At 38.9% G+C, this 14,968-nt stretch overlaps 1 protein-coding gene across 2 annotated transcripts in view; it reads right to left on the reverse strand.

The window, feature by feature from the left end:
* Window positions 1–14,968, reverse strand: part of LOC108241808 (tyrosine-protein kinase SRK3-like) — a 113,643-nt gene that overhangs the window by 70,742 nt on the left and 27,933 nt on the right. For both annotated transcript variants that reach the window (XM_037976851.1, XM_017426238.3), the window contains exons 2-3: window positions 13,668–13,789; window positions 606–772 (exon numbers count right to left, since the gene is read on the reverse strand). In XM_037976851.1, the coding sequence (XP_037832779.1) occupies window positions 606–772; window positions 13,668–13,789 (289 nt within the window). The remainder of the gene's footprint in view (window positions 1–605; window positions 773–13,667; window positions 13,790–14,968) is intronic.

The following is a 14,968-nucleotide window of genomic DNA, read 5'->3' on the forward strand; positions in this document are numbered from 1 at the left end:
GTAACTGGACACTGAATTTGAAGTAGAAACAGTGAAATGGTTTGTAAATAGTTTATGTGTGGCAGTAGTTTGTGAGTAGTTTGTTTCAATGTAATTACTTTTTCATAATTTTTCAGTAAATACACGTTTTGACAAATTGAACTTGTTTTGGAACATTTTTTATTATGTACTTTAGAGAAAATAAGTATTTTATTGTTTTTATTTATCCTCTACTGTATAATAATCATATTGAGAGTGACTTCATTTGCAGAACAGGATTCGTCTCAGTGTCACCTTTCATTTGAGCCCTCACTGATGCCTGTATGTGGAAGCATGCAGGAGTTAGAGCTTTCTGAAGTTACATATCCATTTGGTACAGTTTGGAGAGGACCTGGACTTTCCCTCAGAAAAACATCTCAATTATAGTGATTCTTTTGTGCTAATTTTCTAAAATTTGAACTCCACGACAATAAAACTTCATTCTACAGCCTCATTTGGTTTTTCTGGTCTCAACACCCTTCCTCCATGTACAGTAAGTTGATGAAAAAAGAGAAAAATCTAGGAGAGAAAAAACTGCTTGAAATGGTAAGGGGTTAAAGATCTAAGTAAAAACATCAGTGTCCTACCTGCTGTATGCAGGGATCAACCAAGTTGACTCCCAGGCTGCGAGGGTTCCTCTGGTAGTAGGAAATCAGCTCACCCAGGGTGGCAAAAGAGAGCTTATCTGAGACAAAGTATGCTCCGATAACAGAACGTTGGATCCTGAAGTGGAACACTTTCCCCTCACTTCGTGCTGCAAGAAAGTGTAGACAGTTAGTCTGGTCACCTTCAGAGAAAAAGATAATAACACCCACTCCTAGGCTAATACTTTTGGATACAAGTTCTTAATTTTAAGCCTGTACAATTTACATTGTTGTCAGAGAAATTTTTTTCAGCTTCTAACCAGGATCAAGCTAAAATCATCAATTCATTTGTCCAAGATCTCCTGCTTATCTGTGCTCAAGTCACAGAGGTAACAGCTTCAGAAGAGAAACCAAGCCTTCCCTCTCATCAAAGACACTCTCCAGCTCCTCTTGGGGGGTCCCCAAAGTTTTCCCAGATCAGAAAAGATATATAATCCCTCCAGAGAGTGCTGAGTCTCTCTGGGGGATCTACTCCAAGTGGGACATGCCTAAACCACTTCATCTGAGTTTTTTTATGCAAAGAGCGGCAGCTCTACTCTGTTCTTCTCCTAGTGAAAGAGCTACTCACCTCATCTCTAAAAGCATTTGCATACTTAATGAGAAGTCAGCTTTGCCCGTCCCTTCACGACACAAGGTCCTGGCCAAACTTTTTCTCACAGGGGTTTGCCCCAAGTACTGTGTGATTGGTCAGAAGTTGTTGTGGGCATGTTTATTCAGAAAAGCTGGTGAGCTTTAATGGAGTCCTTTTGATTCTACTCTGCTGAGACGTAGCTGAGTGAGGCTGTTAGAAAATATAGCAGGCAACACTATTGTTTTTGTACGGATTTTTCATAATTCTCTATTATTAGGGTTCCAAGCCTGCGGAAGTGAGCGGACGGCCAATGCGAGGCATGGCCATTCGCCTGCTCCCATTGGAGCAGGGAACCCTACCGTTTTTGTACAGATTTTTCATCGGTACAAATTCTTCTCCGTTAAAACGTGTAGGCCAGAAAACACAGAAACTGCTGGGTAAAAGCCAACCAGACAGTCTGATAGAAAAACCCTACCGCTACTCAGACAAAAAAAATCATATCGCCCCATACCTAGGGGGTGCTATAGCAAAGGACAATGCGTTTTTGATAATAACTCTTAAACCGCAAGTCCTACACTCAAAACCTTGATGGTACCTTAAAGTTTGGATGATTCTTCATACCTTCCACCTAACTAGATTTTTTGCTATAGCGCGACTACTTTCGAAAACTACACTGACATTATAACCTGGAATAAACGTGAAACTTGGTACATAACATCTATAAACCGATCTGCTGAAGCGATGATGGAAAAGTTTTAAAATTTTTGAATTTTGTGCGAGAGACGCATTAGCAAACACTTCAGCGCTAGCTAGCACAACGGTTGACTATGTATATCTCCGCCATACTTTAAGATTATTGGGATCTGAATGCATTTGCCATAGTGGATGAGATGTTGCCACTTTGTATTGAATTTTATGCAGTTATACCGGTAGGGGGTGCTATAATTTCAAAAAATTTATATCTGAATAAACGCTTGACGGATTTACACCAAACTTGGTACAGATGATCAAGACTGCACCTGAAGATGATATCCTGAATATTATAATGAAGTGGGCGTGGCTTATATGCTATCTCACTTTTGAGCTTTGAACTCGGCCAAATGGAACTTTAACTTTGCTGAAATTACTGATCCATTACAGAATTGCGCTCTCTACGTTTAAGGCAAAAGTTGCAAAAGTTGACCTCTAGGTGGCACTGTTACAACAAGTAATGCCTTTTTGCAAATTCTTTCACAACTATTAGATGTACGCACAGTATCTCTATTCTGGTGTGTTCTGTAAACTATGCCTTTTAACATAAGTTTTGAAAAAAAATTGTATAATTATATTATATGCGGAACCTCCACCCGAGGCTTAAAGCCAAATAAAGCGAAACTTCACGTGGTATGACTGGACCACTAGCTAACCAAACGATGTGAACAGATTTTTGAAAAACTGTTCGGTTTATAAATTATGCGTAAACAACAAAAGTTTTTTGCGTAACTTACGAACAGTTTAAAATTTATCAATAGTTTTTTATATCAGTGGTGCCTAAGGCCAAAATAAAAAAAGATTTCAGCCCGACCCAAAGAAGTAAAGCGCTACAAAGAAGTAAAGTTTATACTGCCGAAATGGCTGAATGGATTTACGTGAAACTTGGTGGGTATATTCGGGATACAACCCTGAAACTATGTTCTCAATATGGTAATGATTGGTCAAAGTGGATGTGGCTTATGTGCAAAACTGTGTGTAGTGTTTAACATTTAGAGAAATTCACAAAAAATCCCTTGTTGAATTGAGAGTGCTAAGACAAACAGGATATGTTCCTTGCATGAACCCTAAAAGTACTGATCAAAATTTGTGGCTCTAGATTCAAGCGTGTCGTTACTATTTACGAAGTTCATAACTCAGGCTAGCAGTATCAACTCGGACTCTGTTTGGCCGAATGACCTGAAATTTGGTACTCTGTTCAGATCTAGCCTAACTACAAAGCACAAGAAATGCCGTTCGAGTTTGAGGGCCCCCTTATGGTCAATAATTGAAAACATGTAAATGCTAACCAACATAGCTGGTTTTTATTTTATTTTGGAAAAAGTTTTAGACTAGGGTTTCTCAACGGGGGCGTTGAGAGTATGGTAGGGGGCGCTGGCAGCAATATTTTTAAAAGGGGGGCGTTGATATTCTTTTGAGGGGGGTTGGCTTGAAGGTAAAGTTTACACCAAAAATTCACAACAATATCAGTTTAAACTTTGAACTACTTGCAAAAATAATGTGGCCTAAAACATTAAAACCGTCACGGAACTGCAACTGTATCGATGGTGTTTCTCTTCGGTTTCTCTCAGCTGGCGCACATCTCCGTGCTGCCTTCAGGAGAACGGGACATCAGAATATTGTTTTACTTTGTAACTCTGAGAAAATAACTCTCTCTTTAGTGGTATTACCCTTGGAATTATTTCTTTTTCTTAAATGGGTTAATTTCCCTGAAGGATACACCGTGAGCGCATTGTTATCGCAGTGGTTAAACATTTACAAGAACAATATTCTGTTGTCGGACTTTCCCTGAAAGCGTCCAGCATCCAGACGCACATTAACTTTTCTTTTCTGGACAAGATGCCTTGTTGACACGACTGCAGAACAGCGTTCCCGAAGCATATGAACACAAACCAACAATAAAACATAAAACATTCTAAAACCAGAGACCTACGGCTTGACAAGTGCATCACAGCAACTGCATCAGTCGGTGTAACACCGGATCGATGTCAGCTGACACCGCTGCCACTTTTTCTGCAACTTTATTTGTGTTGTTGTGAACTTTAAAGTCTTATCATCAGTCACAATCTTTAATTAGTCTATGAATAAAAGCAGGGCTGTCAAGTTTCAGGCATTGACTGTGAGACACACGCATTTCATGAAGCGCACACGCTCACACGCCACTTTTTGTATTTCTCACACTAAAAAAATACACACGCACACACCCTTTTTTGGAACACGAACCAATGTGCAGCGCAATGTTTTCCGCACGGACTGGAGCACAATAGGGGCCAACTTAGCGACTTTGTCGCTATATTTAGCAAGTTTTCAGATCAGTCTGGCCATTTTTTTAAAGCGACTAGCGACAAATCTACTGACTTTTTTCTGGTATTGGAGACTTTGGTGGCTACATGTGTGAAAGCACCAATCATACTGCAGTTCCTGTCCTCATCGTGCCGTAAGCCCCGCCCATTTCCCCAATCACTGACAGCTGTCAATCTCACAGCAAAGAGGAGACCCGCTTCATTCCACTCCAATCCAGTAGCATTTTCTGTATTTACCAGCTGTCTGCGCATGTGTAAATGATATGATCGATAACAGAGACACGTTACTGATCAGGCGCCCTCCGCTCCTTCACTTCCCCTCCTGTCGTGCTCCCCTCAAGCACGCGCAGGAGCGCAATTGTTTTTATTTTAATCGTGTTATCATCTAATGACAAAGAGCTAAAGCTGGAGAGGCAGAAACCTGAAGAGGCAGAAGGATAAAGATGAAAGATGAAGCATCTGATCACTAACTGATATCCATCAAGGATATCATTTAAAATTAAGATTTCATGTTTTTATATGTGGTTTGACTGCTGTATTTTTTAAACCTCCTGAACACAAAGTTCATGTTATTCAGCTGAGAGGACGGAGGGAAAGAATCAGGACAGACAGGAAAAGGAGACAGGCTGGTCTAATATTAGGGTGTAGGAACAGCCACTTAATACAGAGTGATTAATTTAAAAATATAATTTATATTAAAAAAGTGCATTAGCAAGATGTGTAATTTATTTAAAGCTATAAAATAATACCAACACAGAAAAGGAATGAAGGAGACAGACAGGTCAGTGATCATCTGCTGTAGAGGAGAGCAGAGATGACATCAGGTAGGAATAATTCCACTAGTGAGGCCACAAAAACCTAGCTGCCCAGGAGGGTTTGAATTTCTGCTGACCACCACTGTGTCATTTTTCCCAAACTGACACAATGATGATGATGATGATGGAGAGGAACAGAGAGCTGCAGAGGAGAGGGTTGGGGCATGGCCTTACTCAGAAGATCCATCTCAATGGCCTTCACCACAGGACGTAGGGGACTCATTGAAGCAGTACATGGTAGAGAATGCCCCACAGAGATGTTCTGATGGACCATACCCAAGGTCATGTATTATATGTTTTAAGTCCATGAATAAAAAAGATTTATTGACGTAAACAGGCAAAAAACACACAAAGGGGGGGTTAAGATGCCTGGATAATGGAGTAGAGGGTGCTGGCCCAAAAAAGGTTCAGAAACACTGCTTTAGACTATTGTGGATTGGAAAATTTGGGGAAACAAAGGACATGATAATGGTCATCTGTGAATATTTTGAGATTTTTTTGAGGCATTATTGATTTTTAACAAATTTCTGAATATATTTGTTGTACAAAAGCCGTTGAGTGTGGGGATTTCCCGAAGTGCAAACATTATTCCACATATACACACGGTGATGTGGGAATATTTAAGAAATTTTATAATAAAGTCTCATTTTTTTTAGATTTTTTGCGTATTAGCTGGACATCATGAAAATGAAGTTTTCAATTTTTCATAAAGAATGTGTTCGATCCAGAAACAGAAATAAAAGAAAATTATTTCACATGTAGGCATATTCATTAGAGAATATTTTGGTAATTTTTTAAGTGTTTTGGATTCTTTATGAATATTTATTTGGCTCGCTGTGAAATTACAGTTAACATTTTTTTTTTTTACTGAAACAGCATTGAAACTAGGGACATGGAGATAAATACATATTAATACAAATGTACACTTGTTCATCTGAGAATATTTTGGTATTTCTGGAATGAATAATGGATTTTATATGAATTATTTTTTTTTTTTTTGGCTCTGTGTTGTATAAAATGGCAGTTAGCTTTGACTTCCCGAGATTTCTTAAGAATTTATATTATTGCGTCTTACAGGTGTGTGTAGTCTTTGACTACACACCATCCTGGCAACTTCCAACTCGGTCCACTGGCTGAAAGACGCGGTGAAGCCACGCTGGCGGAACGTCGGGAGCAGAGTGCGCAGAGAGGGGCAGAGCGTGGCGGCTTGGAACCCGTTTATAACTGCTTGCAGTTCTAGTTTATTATCATAATTTTTTTAATATATATTTTTATTGATTTTTGTTTTGTCTCAGTGCTCCAAATATATTTGTCATTCTAATTTTCATGAGTGTCATCTGCGGTGCCACTATTTTATGTGACGGTTTTCTTGGTTTAATTTTTTATATTTTTTTTTTCAAGGGGTGCCAGCCAGGTATCCCTCCTGACAAATAGGATTTTATGGAGTTTTTTATTGTTAACCGAACACACAAGGACCAACACTACAAGGTGGAGACCCTTTTGGACATGACAACAAATAAACAAAATTTTACACATAAGACAATCAACAAAAATGTCAGTTTTTTTCAGTTTTGTATTTTGTATTGTCCATGAATAAATAAACACAAATCCACTCCGGTGCACTGGTGCTGACGCCCTTTGTTTTGTTTTGTTTGTTTTTCCACAATCTCACAGATTTTGTACTTGCTCAGCAAGACAGCAAAGCAATAAGGAACAGTGGTGCAACCAACTTGACTGTACGAGTGGGTTGTCACAAGGTGAGGATTGAAGCTGTGAACACACACAGACGAGTAAATCGAGAGCCATTCAGCTCTTCTCCTTCTTTACCACATCAGATTGGCGCACCACTCCCATTATTTGAGATGAGTCTCTGATCTATCGATTCATCTCCCAAGCTATTCCACAATCACAATGAACAAGACACCCAGATACTTGAACTCTGCTTGAGGCAGAGACTCATCCCAGACACAGAGAGAACATTCCACGTTAAAGGATTACATCTAATAGAAAAACAAAAAATATCTGATCGCTTGCTGACATTGGAAACATCAAATTTACTCTCCAAGACTAACCTAATATCAGGTTTAAATTCTGCCCATTTCAAAAACATGTAATTGTGTAGATAGTGTTAACAACAAAATTAACAACATTTACATCTGATAAATTCATATAATACATACAATTAATAAATACAATTCATATTTGAAATTAAACATGTAGGCTGTTTTAAAAGAACAAAGACACCAAGTTATAAAGGTAAAGCCTCCATTATTCCATTTTTTTTTAAGTTTCATTTTATTTATTTGTAATGCTGTATTTGGCACTTTAACCCTATATTTTGTACTTTGCAAGTCCGTTTACATATTTTGTGACAAACTGTAAAAGTCAAAGTTGACTGTTGTACATAAAATTATCAAAAATAAAATTGTTAATTTGAATCTTTGGAAGAAAATTAGTTGTTCGAATTAACTGATTAATTAAAAAAGTTGTCAATGGATTAATCAAAATAAAATTAGTCTAATTAGTCTATAGTGCCAGCCCTAGTTCATACCAATAGTTAACAAACTGAAAAAATAAGTCAGTTTTAATTAATTATAAAGAAGAACGTCGGAACTTCCAGTCATGTCGTGGTGCTGAACGGACGTGCGGTGGAGCCCTCTCCAATTTTCTTTAAAAAAAAAATTAACAACCTGTACTATCTTGCTTCTCGCTTCTTCAGTCAACTGTACTAGTTATCGCTGACCAGATGGCACCAAAGAACGCAAAACCAACCTCCAAAAAGGCTTTAATAACGTCTATGTTGAGCCCATCGCAACAGTCAAGGAGTAGCGGGCTAGCTAGCGCTAGCATGGCCTACAGCAACGGGGCAGCTTCTCCCCCAGTTGACAGTGGCGCTTCGGATATGCCTCCCGTCAACAACAATCCCACAGACACAGATGGTGATGGTCTGGCGGCCACGGAAGTAGGTATCACTAACGACCTTGTGGCAACTATTAACTCGATGAAAGATGACTTTGTGAAGAGATTTGATAGCCTGCTAACTGCTATCCAGGGGGTGCAATCGGATATAAGAAGTGTTACCGCGCGTGTTACACAAGCAGAGGACAGAATTAGCGCTAACGAGGATATTGCTGTTTCTTTGCAAACCGATAACGCTGCTATGAAAACTGCTATTGAAGCTCTGCAACTAAAGATAGACGACCTGGAAAATCGTAGTCGCCGTTCCAACCTTCGTCTTATCGGTCTCCCTGAGGGGACTGAAGGTTCTGACATGCGTGCATTTTTGGAGAAATGGCTTCCTGAAGTGCTTGGTGCAGAAACGTTCCAGATCCCGCTGATCATAGAGAGAGCACACAGAGTCGTGCGGGTTGACGCTGCAGGGACACGGTCCACAGCGGTGATCATGAAGCTGCTGAACTACGCTGACAAGCTCCGGATCATGAAGGCTGCCAGGGCGAGGGGAAAAATACGCTTGAAGAATAATAGAGTCATGTTCTTCTCGGACGTCTCTGACGAACTTCTGAAAAAGCGCAAGATATTTGACCAAGTGAAAAAGGATCTATCTTCTATTTCTCTGGAGTTACCGGAGCTGCGCTACGGTGTTGTTCACCCGGCTACACTTTTGGTGACCTACAAGAAGAAACGCTACGCTTTTGACAAGGCAGCAGAAGCGGAGTCCTTCGTCCTGCAGCTCCAGCAGGAGCGAAATCTGGTTACGAACCAGGTAGAGGTCCAATAAAGATGAACAATTAGGTGACACTGTTTAAACATCTTTCACTATGTTTGCAAATATGGTCACATAGCTCTAAGTGCATTTTCCAAAATCATATCTTTTCAGTTCTTTGGGTTGATGGTTTATAATGGTTATTAATGCATCTCTATTTTGTGCTTAATACATATGGTCAATTTACAATATGGTTAGGGTAACCAAGGTTAATACATGCAAGTGTATGTCTATTTTTATTATAGTTTATTGGTTGTTAATTCCATCACTGTTTTTTGGGGGGGCTGTGGTTTGATGGGGTTTTTCTATATGCTGTTCCTCTCCATCATGAGTGCTGAGGTGGACCAACAGGGCTTCATGGCCGAGCCTGGACAGCTCCTTGGGAAGTGTTTTCAGTGGGTTGGGTGGGTGTACTTTGTTTGGGGATTTACACCCTATTGTCTAATTGTTGCTTGTTGTGTTTATACTTTCTTGTCTTTATTCGTCATGTTTTCCCTCTGCAGCTCACTCTTAAATGCACGTACCATGGCTGGAATAATTTTTCCCTTTTTCTGACCTTCAGTTCACCTCTTGGAATGTAAGAGGTCTGAATAAACTTGTCAAACTGAGACAGGTGATGAAAAGGATTCAACATTTAAAAGCTAAGATAGTTTTCCTCCAGGAGACTCATTTGACTCCCGATGATGTTAGTAAAGTGAGGAGAAGATGGCATGGTCGGGTTTTTTCTTCTTCCTTTAGCTCACACTCGAGGGGCGTAATTACACTAATCCACAGCTCGGTGCCATTCCAGCTCATCAATGTAACTGAAGATCGGTATGGCAGATATCTAATTGTACAATGTGTGATTCTGTCTGTGAAACTAAATTTGGTTAATCTTTACGATGCAAATAATGATAACCCTGCTTTTTTTAGACACCCGTTTCTGTCTGTAGCGTCGCTTCCTGGAGGGTACATCATAGGAGGCGATTTTAACTGTACGCTCATGCCAACGTTAGATAGATCTACAGGCAAAGACATCTCTCATCTCCAAACAAGGAAAGAACTACTTAACTTTATGAAAGATCTCAATTTGGTTGATATATGGAGAAATATGCATCCTAATGAGTCTTCTTTCTCATGCTATTCTAGTACTTGCCAAACATTTTCAAGAATTGATTATTATTTAGTTTCAGCTGACCTAATTCCACACATTACTAATAGTTGGCATGACAGTATAGTAATATCTGATCACGCTCCGGTGTCATTTTGCCTCAAGGTTCCCAATCTTTCCTTTTCATCAAAGTGGCGTCTACAATCAATTTGGCTTAGGGACCCAGATTTAATACAATTTATTGGAACAAAAATAGATATGTATTTTGAACTGAACACTCACCAAACCTCGGCTACTGTGAGATGGGAGGCCTTTAAGGCATTCTTAAGAGGCCAAATGATCAGTTTCACCAGCTTCAAGCATAAAACTAACAAACAAGAATTGGAACAACTTGAAAAAACTATTAAAAACATAGAAATACAACTATTTCATAATCCTTCAACCCAACTAAACACAGAACTTCTTAGGTTAAGAGCTAAATACAACATGCTGTCTACAAATAAAGCAATTAAAAGCTTAATGAGACTGAAACAATCATACTTTGAACAAGGTGAAAAGGCCAGTAAGCTGTTGGCTTGGCGTATCAAAGAGGAACAAACAGATAAAGCAATAAACTCAATTCAAACAGCTGAAGGGGTGTTTACATCTGACCTATAAGAAATAAACAACACGTTTTCAAATTTTTACCACAAATTGTATAGCTCAGACTACTCAGACTCAGCTCCCCAGGCACAAACCGATTTCTTGGATTTGTTAGAATTTACTCCCCTAGATAGTGATTCCTTAAAATCACTTGATTTTGAGCTCAATGCACAATTACTGTCTGAGGCTATATCTGGTATGAAAGGTGGTAAGAGCCCGGGACCTGATGGAATTCCAATTGAAATACATAAAACGTTTCAATCCAAACTGATACCTCCAATGCTTGACATGTATCAAGAATCTTTTAAAAAAGGATCTTTCCCTCCCTCACTTAATACAGCAATCATCTCCTTACTTCTGAAGCCAGGTAAAGCTGCAACTCAATGTGGCTCATATAGGCCAATTTCTCTTATTAATAATGATGTTAAAATTTTGTGTAAAGTGTTAGCTAAGAAGTTGGAGCTACTTTTACCCATGATGGTCCACCCTGATCAAAATGGTTTTGTACAAGGAAGACAGGGTTTTCACAACATCAGAAGGGTGTTTAATGTAATTTTTGAGAAATCTGAAGTTCCAGACAATGCTATCCTGTCGCTGGACGTAGAGAAGGCCTTTGACAGGATAGAATGGCAATATATGTTTGCTGTTATGGAACGCTTTGGTATAGGAGGGAAGTTTCTTAGATGGGTAAAGTTAATTTACTCAAACCCACAAGCTAAAATCTTAACCAATGGTCTAACTTCATCTCCCTTTAAATTGAAACGTGGGACAAGGCAGGGTTGCCCCTTTTCTCCTCTGTTGTTCACATTGGCCATCGAGCCTTTAGCTATGGCAATTCGCAGACACGATAATATAACCGGCATAAGAATAGGGAGCTTGGAACATCGTTTAGCCTTGTATGCAGATGACATAATCCTGTTTTGCTCCAAGTTGGGTAACACCATGTCCATAATAACTGATTTAATTAAGTCTTTTGGAGTTTTTTCAGGATATAAGGTAAATAATGCTAAATCTGAAATAATGTACCTATCAGAGAAAGAACGCCTCAATCCTCCAGTTTCAACTCCTTATGTAGCGTCTAAACAAGGATTTACCTATCTAGGGGTTAAAGTTACCCCTACAATAAATGATATTATTCCAACCAATTATAATCGCCTTACAGAATCAGTTATGCAATTAATAGAAAGATGGTCCAAACTACCCATTTCCTTAATAGGTCGCATCAACATTATAAAAATGACAATATTGCCAAAATTTTTATACGTTTTCCAATCAGTTCCACTTTCCCCTCCCCTCTCCTTCTTTAAGGAGATAAATAAAGCTTTTTCCAACTTCATCTGGAATGGTAAGCGTCCTAGAGTGAGACTGTCCCTTTTATATCTACCTTATGACAGAGGAGGTTTACAACTGCCAAATTTATTATGGTATTTTTGGGCAGCCCAGATCAGGGCAGCTATGTTTTATTTTATTTCCAGAGAGCCCCCAGCATGGATTACAATGGAGTCCCAGCTGATTTCTATTCCTATAAACTTATACTTGTATTCATCAGACAGGAAAAAGCTTATTAAACAAACAAAAAAACCATTTCTGAAAAATACAATGCTTGTCTGGCAAAAAGTACTTGATTATTTGGGAAAAAAGCAACAACTATTCCAGTTCTCACCCATTTTTGGAAATAGGGACTTTGGTCCAGGTAGAGCAGACCCAGGTTTTAAACTGTGGTCTGCTAAGGGGATAGCTAAGGTATCTGATCTTTTTACAGGGAGTGTATTTATGTCATTCGAAGACCTTAAAAACAAATATGACATTCCTACAAAACATTTCTATAAATATCTTCAAGTTCAGAGTTTCATTTATTTTGTAGATCAACAAAATAATCTTGATCTACCCTCTTTGTCTTCATTAGAAGACATTATTGTAAGTCACCTATATGACAGAGGACAGATGTCTCTTCTTTATTCCTTGTTTGTTGACAAATGTAAAGAATCTTCGGCTAACATCCTAAAAGCATGGGAAGCGGACTTGGGAGAGAGCCTGTCAAGTGAGGAGTGGTCAGAAGCCTGCACTTCGATTCATACACAATCTGCTAACACAAATTCCAAATTATTACAATACAAATGGCTGACTAGGCAATACATCACTCCAGTTAAATTGCATCATTTTAACCCTAATATTCCTGACACCTGCATTAAATGTACCTCCCAAAAAGGTTCTTTGTTTCATTGTATGTGGGAGTGTCCTCGAGTGTTGGCATTTTGGAAGGATGTATTGATGGTGATTGGCCAGATGATTGGTAAAAAGGTTTCTTTGAATCCTAAAATGTGTATCTTGAATATTTATCCTGAAGACTTTATTATCCCAAACAACTTGAGATCCCTACTAAATGTCTCCTTTTTGAAAGCTAAACGCTGTATTGCACTCTCTTGGAAGAAAGGGACATTATGTGGAATTTCACAATGGACTACACAAATGACATTCTACTTCGCACTTGAGAGAATCAGTTATTTTACTAAGAACAAGCTTGATAAATTTTGGGTTATCTGGTCTGTTTTTTACACTTGGCTGTGCCAAAATGATATCCAATTCAATGGATGGAAAGGGGATTGGTTATAAGGTTATATGGTGAGCCAAACTGATGTGTACGTTGATTGGTCTATTGAGGGTCTGCTGCAATCCCTTTTTTCCCCTGTGTATATGTCCTTTTGGGTTTTTTTTTTGTTTTGTTTTGTTTTTTTTCTTTGTCTGGTCTAGGTCTACTTTTTAAGTCTTTGTAAGTGAATGTATGTATGTTTCTTATTCTCTTGTTAAAATTAATAAATATATGTTTAAAAAAAAAAAAAAAAAAGAAGAACGTCACAGGAAGAACGTTCTGGTTTCAAACCCCAAGTTGGACCTGGGGTATTTCTGTGTGGAGTTTGTATGTTTGTGTGGGTTTTCTCCAGGCACTCCAGTTTCCTCCCACAGTATAAAAAAACATGCATGTGAGGCTGCCTTCAGGCCCAGGCTGCCCTTGAAAAAGAGATCTGTGATCTCAATGGAATTTGCCTGGTTAGATAAAGGTTGAAAAAAAGAATTATTATATGAATAGACAGGAGGATGAAAGCACTTACCAGAGATTGTGTACTCATCACTATGACTCTCACTGATGCGAACCAGAAATGCTCCATCTTTGTTTTGGGAAGCAAGCAGCAGCTTCTCGGCTTTACCACGATTTATGTTCCCATAGTACCATCTGCATAGAGAGGAGACGTGGATATAGATGAGAATGACAAACAGTGGAGGGTATGTCATCAGAGTGAAAAACACAGGGGACGTAATGGATGAATGAATGTAAAGGCAGAGAAAGAGAAGAAAAGCAGACAATAATAAGAATGTGTTCTGGGTAGAAGCTGGAATACACAAAAGGCCATTTAAACAAAAACATAAACATTAGAATATTCCTAGAGAAACTTTGAAGGGGCCTGAATCACTTTGTGCATTTATACTGAATGACAATGACTCCAAAAGCCGATCAGTTATAGACAGGCATTGTAAAGGACTGATCCTTGACACATGAGGTGCCCATCAAGTTTGACCTTCCTACTGTACAAAGTTTTGGAGTTAAAGCCTTCTTTCCATGTGATTTTGTCCTTTGATCTCAAAATCCATAGGGCTGATCCTTGACCCATGAGTAGTCCAGCTGTAAAGTTTGACCTTCCTACTGTACATGGTTTCAGAGCTAGAGCACTCAGGCTCTTGTGACCTTGGCCTTTGACCTTGTGACTTGGAAATTCCTAGCATAGATCTTTGACCCATGAGGGTTCTAGCTGTGATGTTTGACCTTACTAGGTTACACGGTTGTCACGTTAGAGCATGCACAAGTTTTGGTCTAAATTTTAACCTCGTTAGCTTTGTCGGCCATCTTGATTTTTTTTGGCATTCATTATAAGATGGGGATCTGTCTCAGCTACTGCCACACCAAATTTCAGCTCCATGTGTCTAAAAATGACCGCACTGAAGCTGAAAGGAACTTAAAAGTCAGTGAACAATAAATCAACTGAAAAATGTGACAGCCATTTTGTCTTATGTAAGCTCTGTTATACACTCCTGATCAAAATCTTAAGACCAGTCAAAAAATTGCAAGAATTTGCATTTTGCCCTATTGGATCTTAAGAAGGTTCTAAGTAGAGCTTCACAATGTTAAAGGAAAAAATCAGTGCAAGAGACAAGAACTTCTGAGTTTTCTGCAAACTGCATTTACACTCAAACATGATTTTTTTCAGCTGATCAAAAGTTTAAGACCATAGTTTTTAAAAGCCAAAAGCTGTGCAAAAATCTGGATTCCATGTCATTTTCTGTCAAGTCTTTACACTGTCAAGACCTCCTGATGGCAAAAGCAAAAAAGCTCACTGACTTTGAACGTGGTAGGATT

The sequence above is a fragment of the Kryptolebias marmoratus genome, linkage group LG8, assembly GCF_001649575.2.
Source record: "Kryptolebias marmoratus isolate JLee-2015 linkage group LG8, ASM164957v2, whole genome shotgun sequence".
Lineage (NCBI taxonomy): Eukaryota > Metazoa > Chordata > Actinopteri > Cyprinodontiformes > Rivulidae > Kryptolebias > Kryptolebias marmoratus.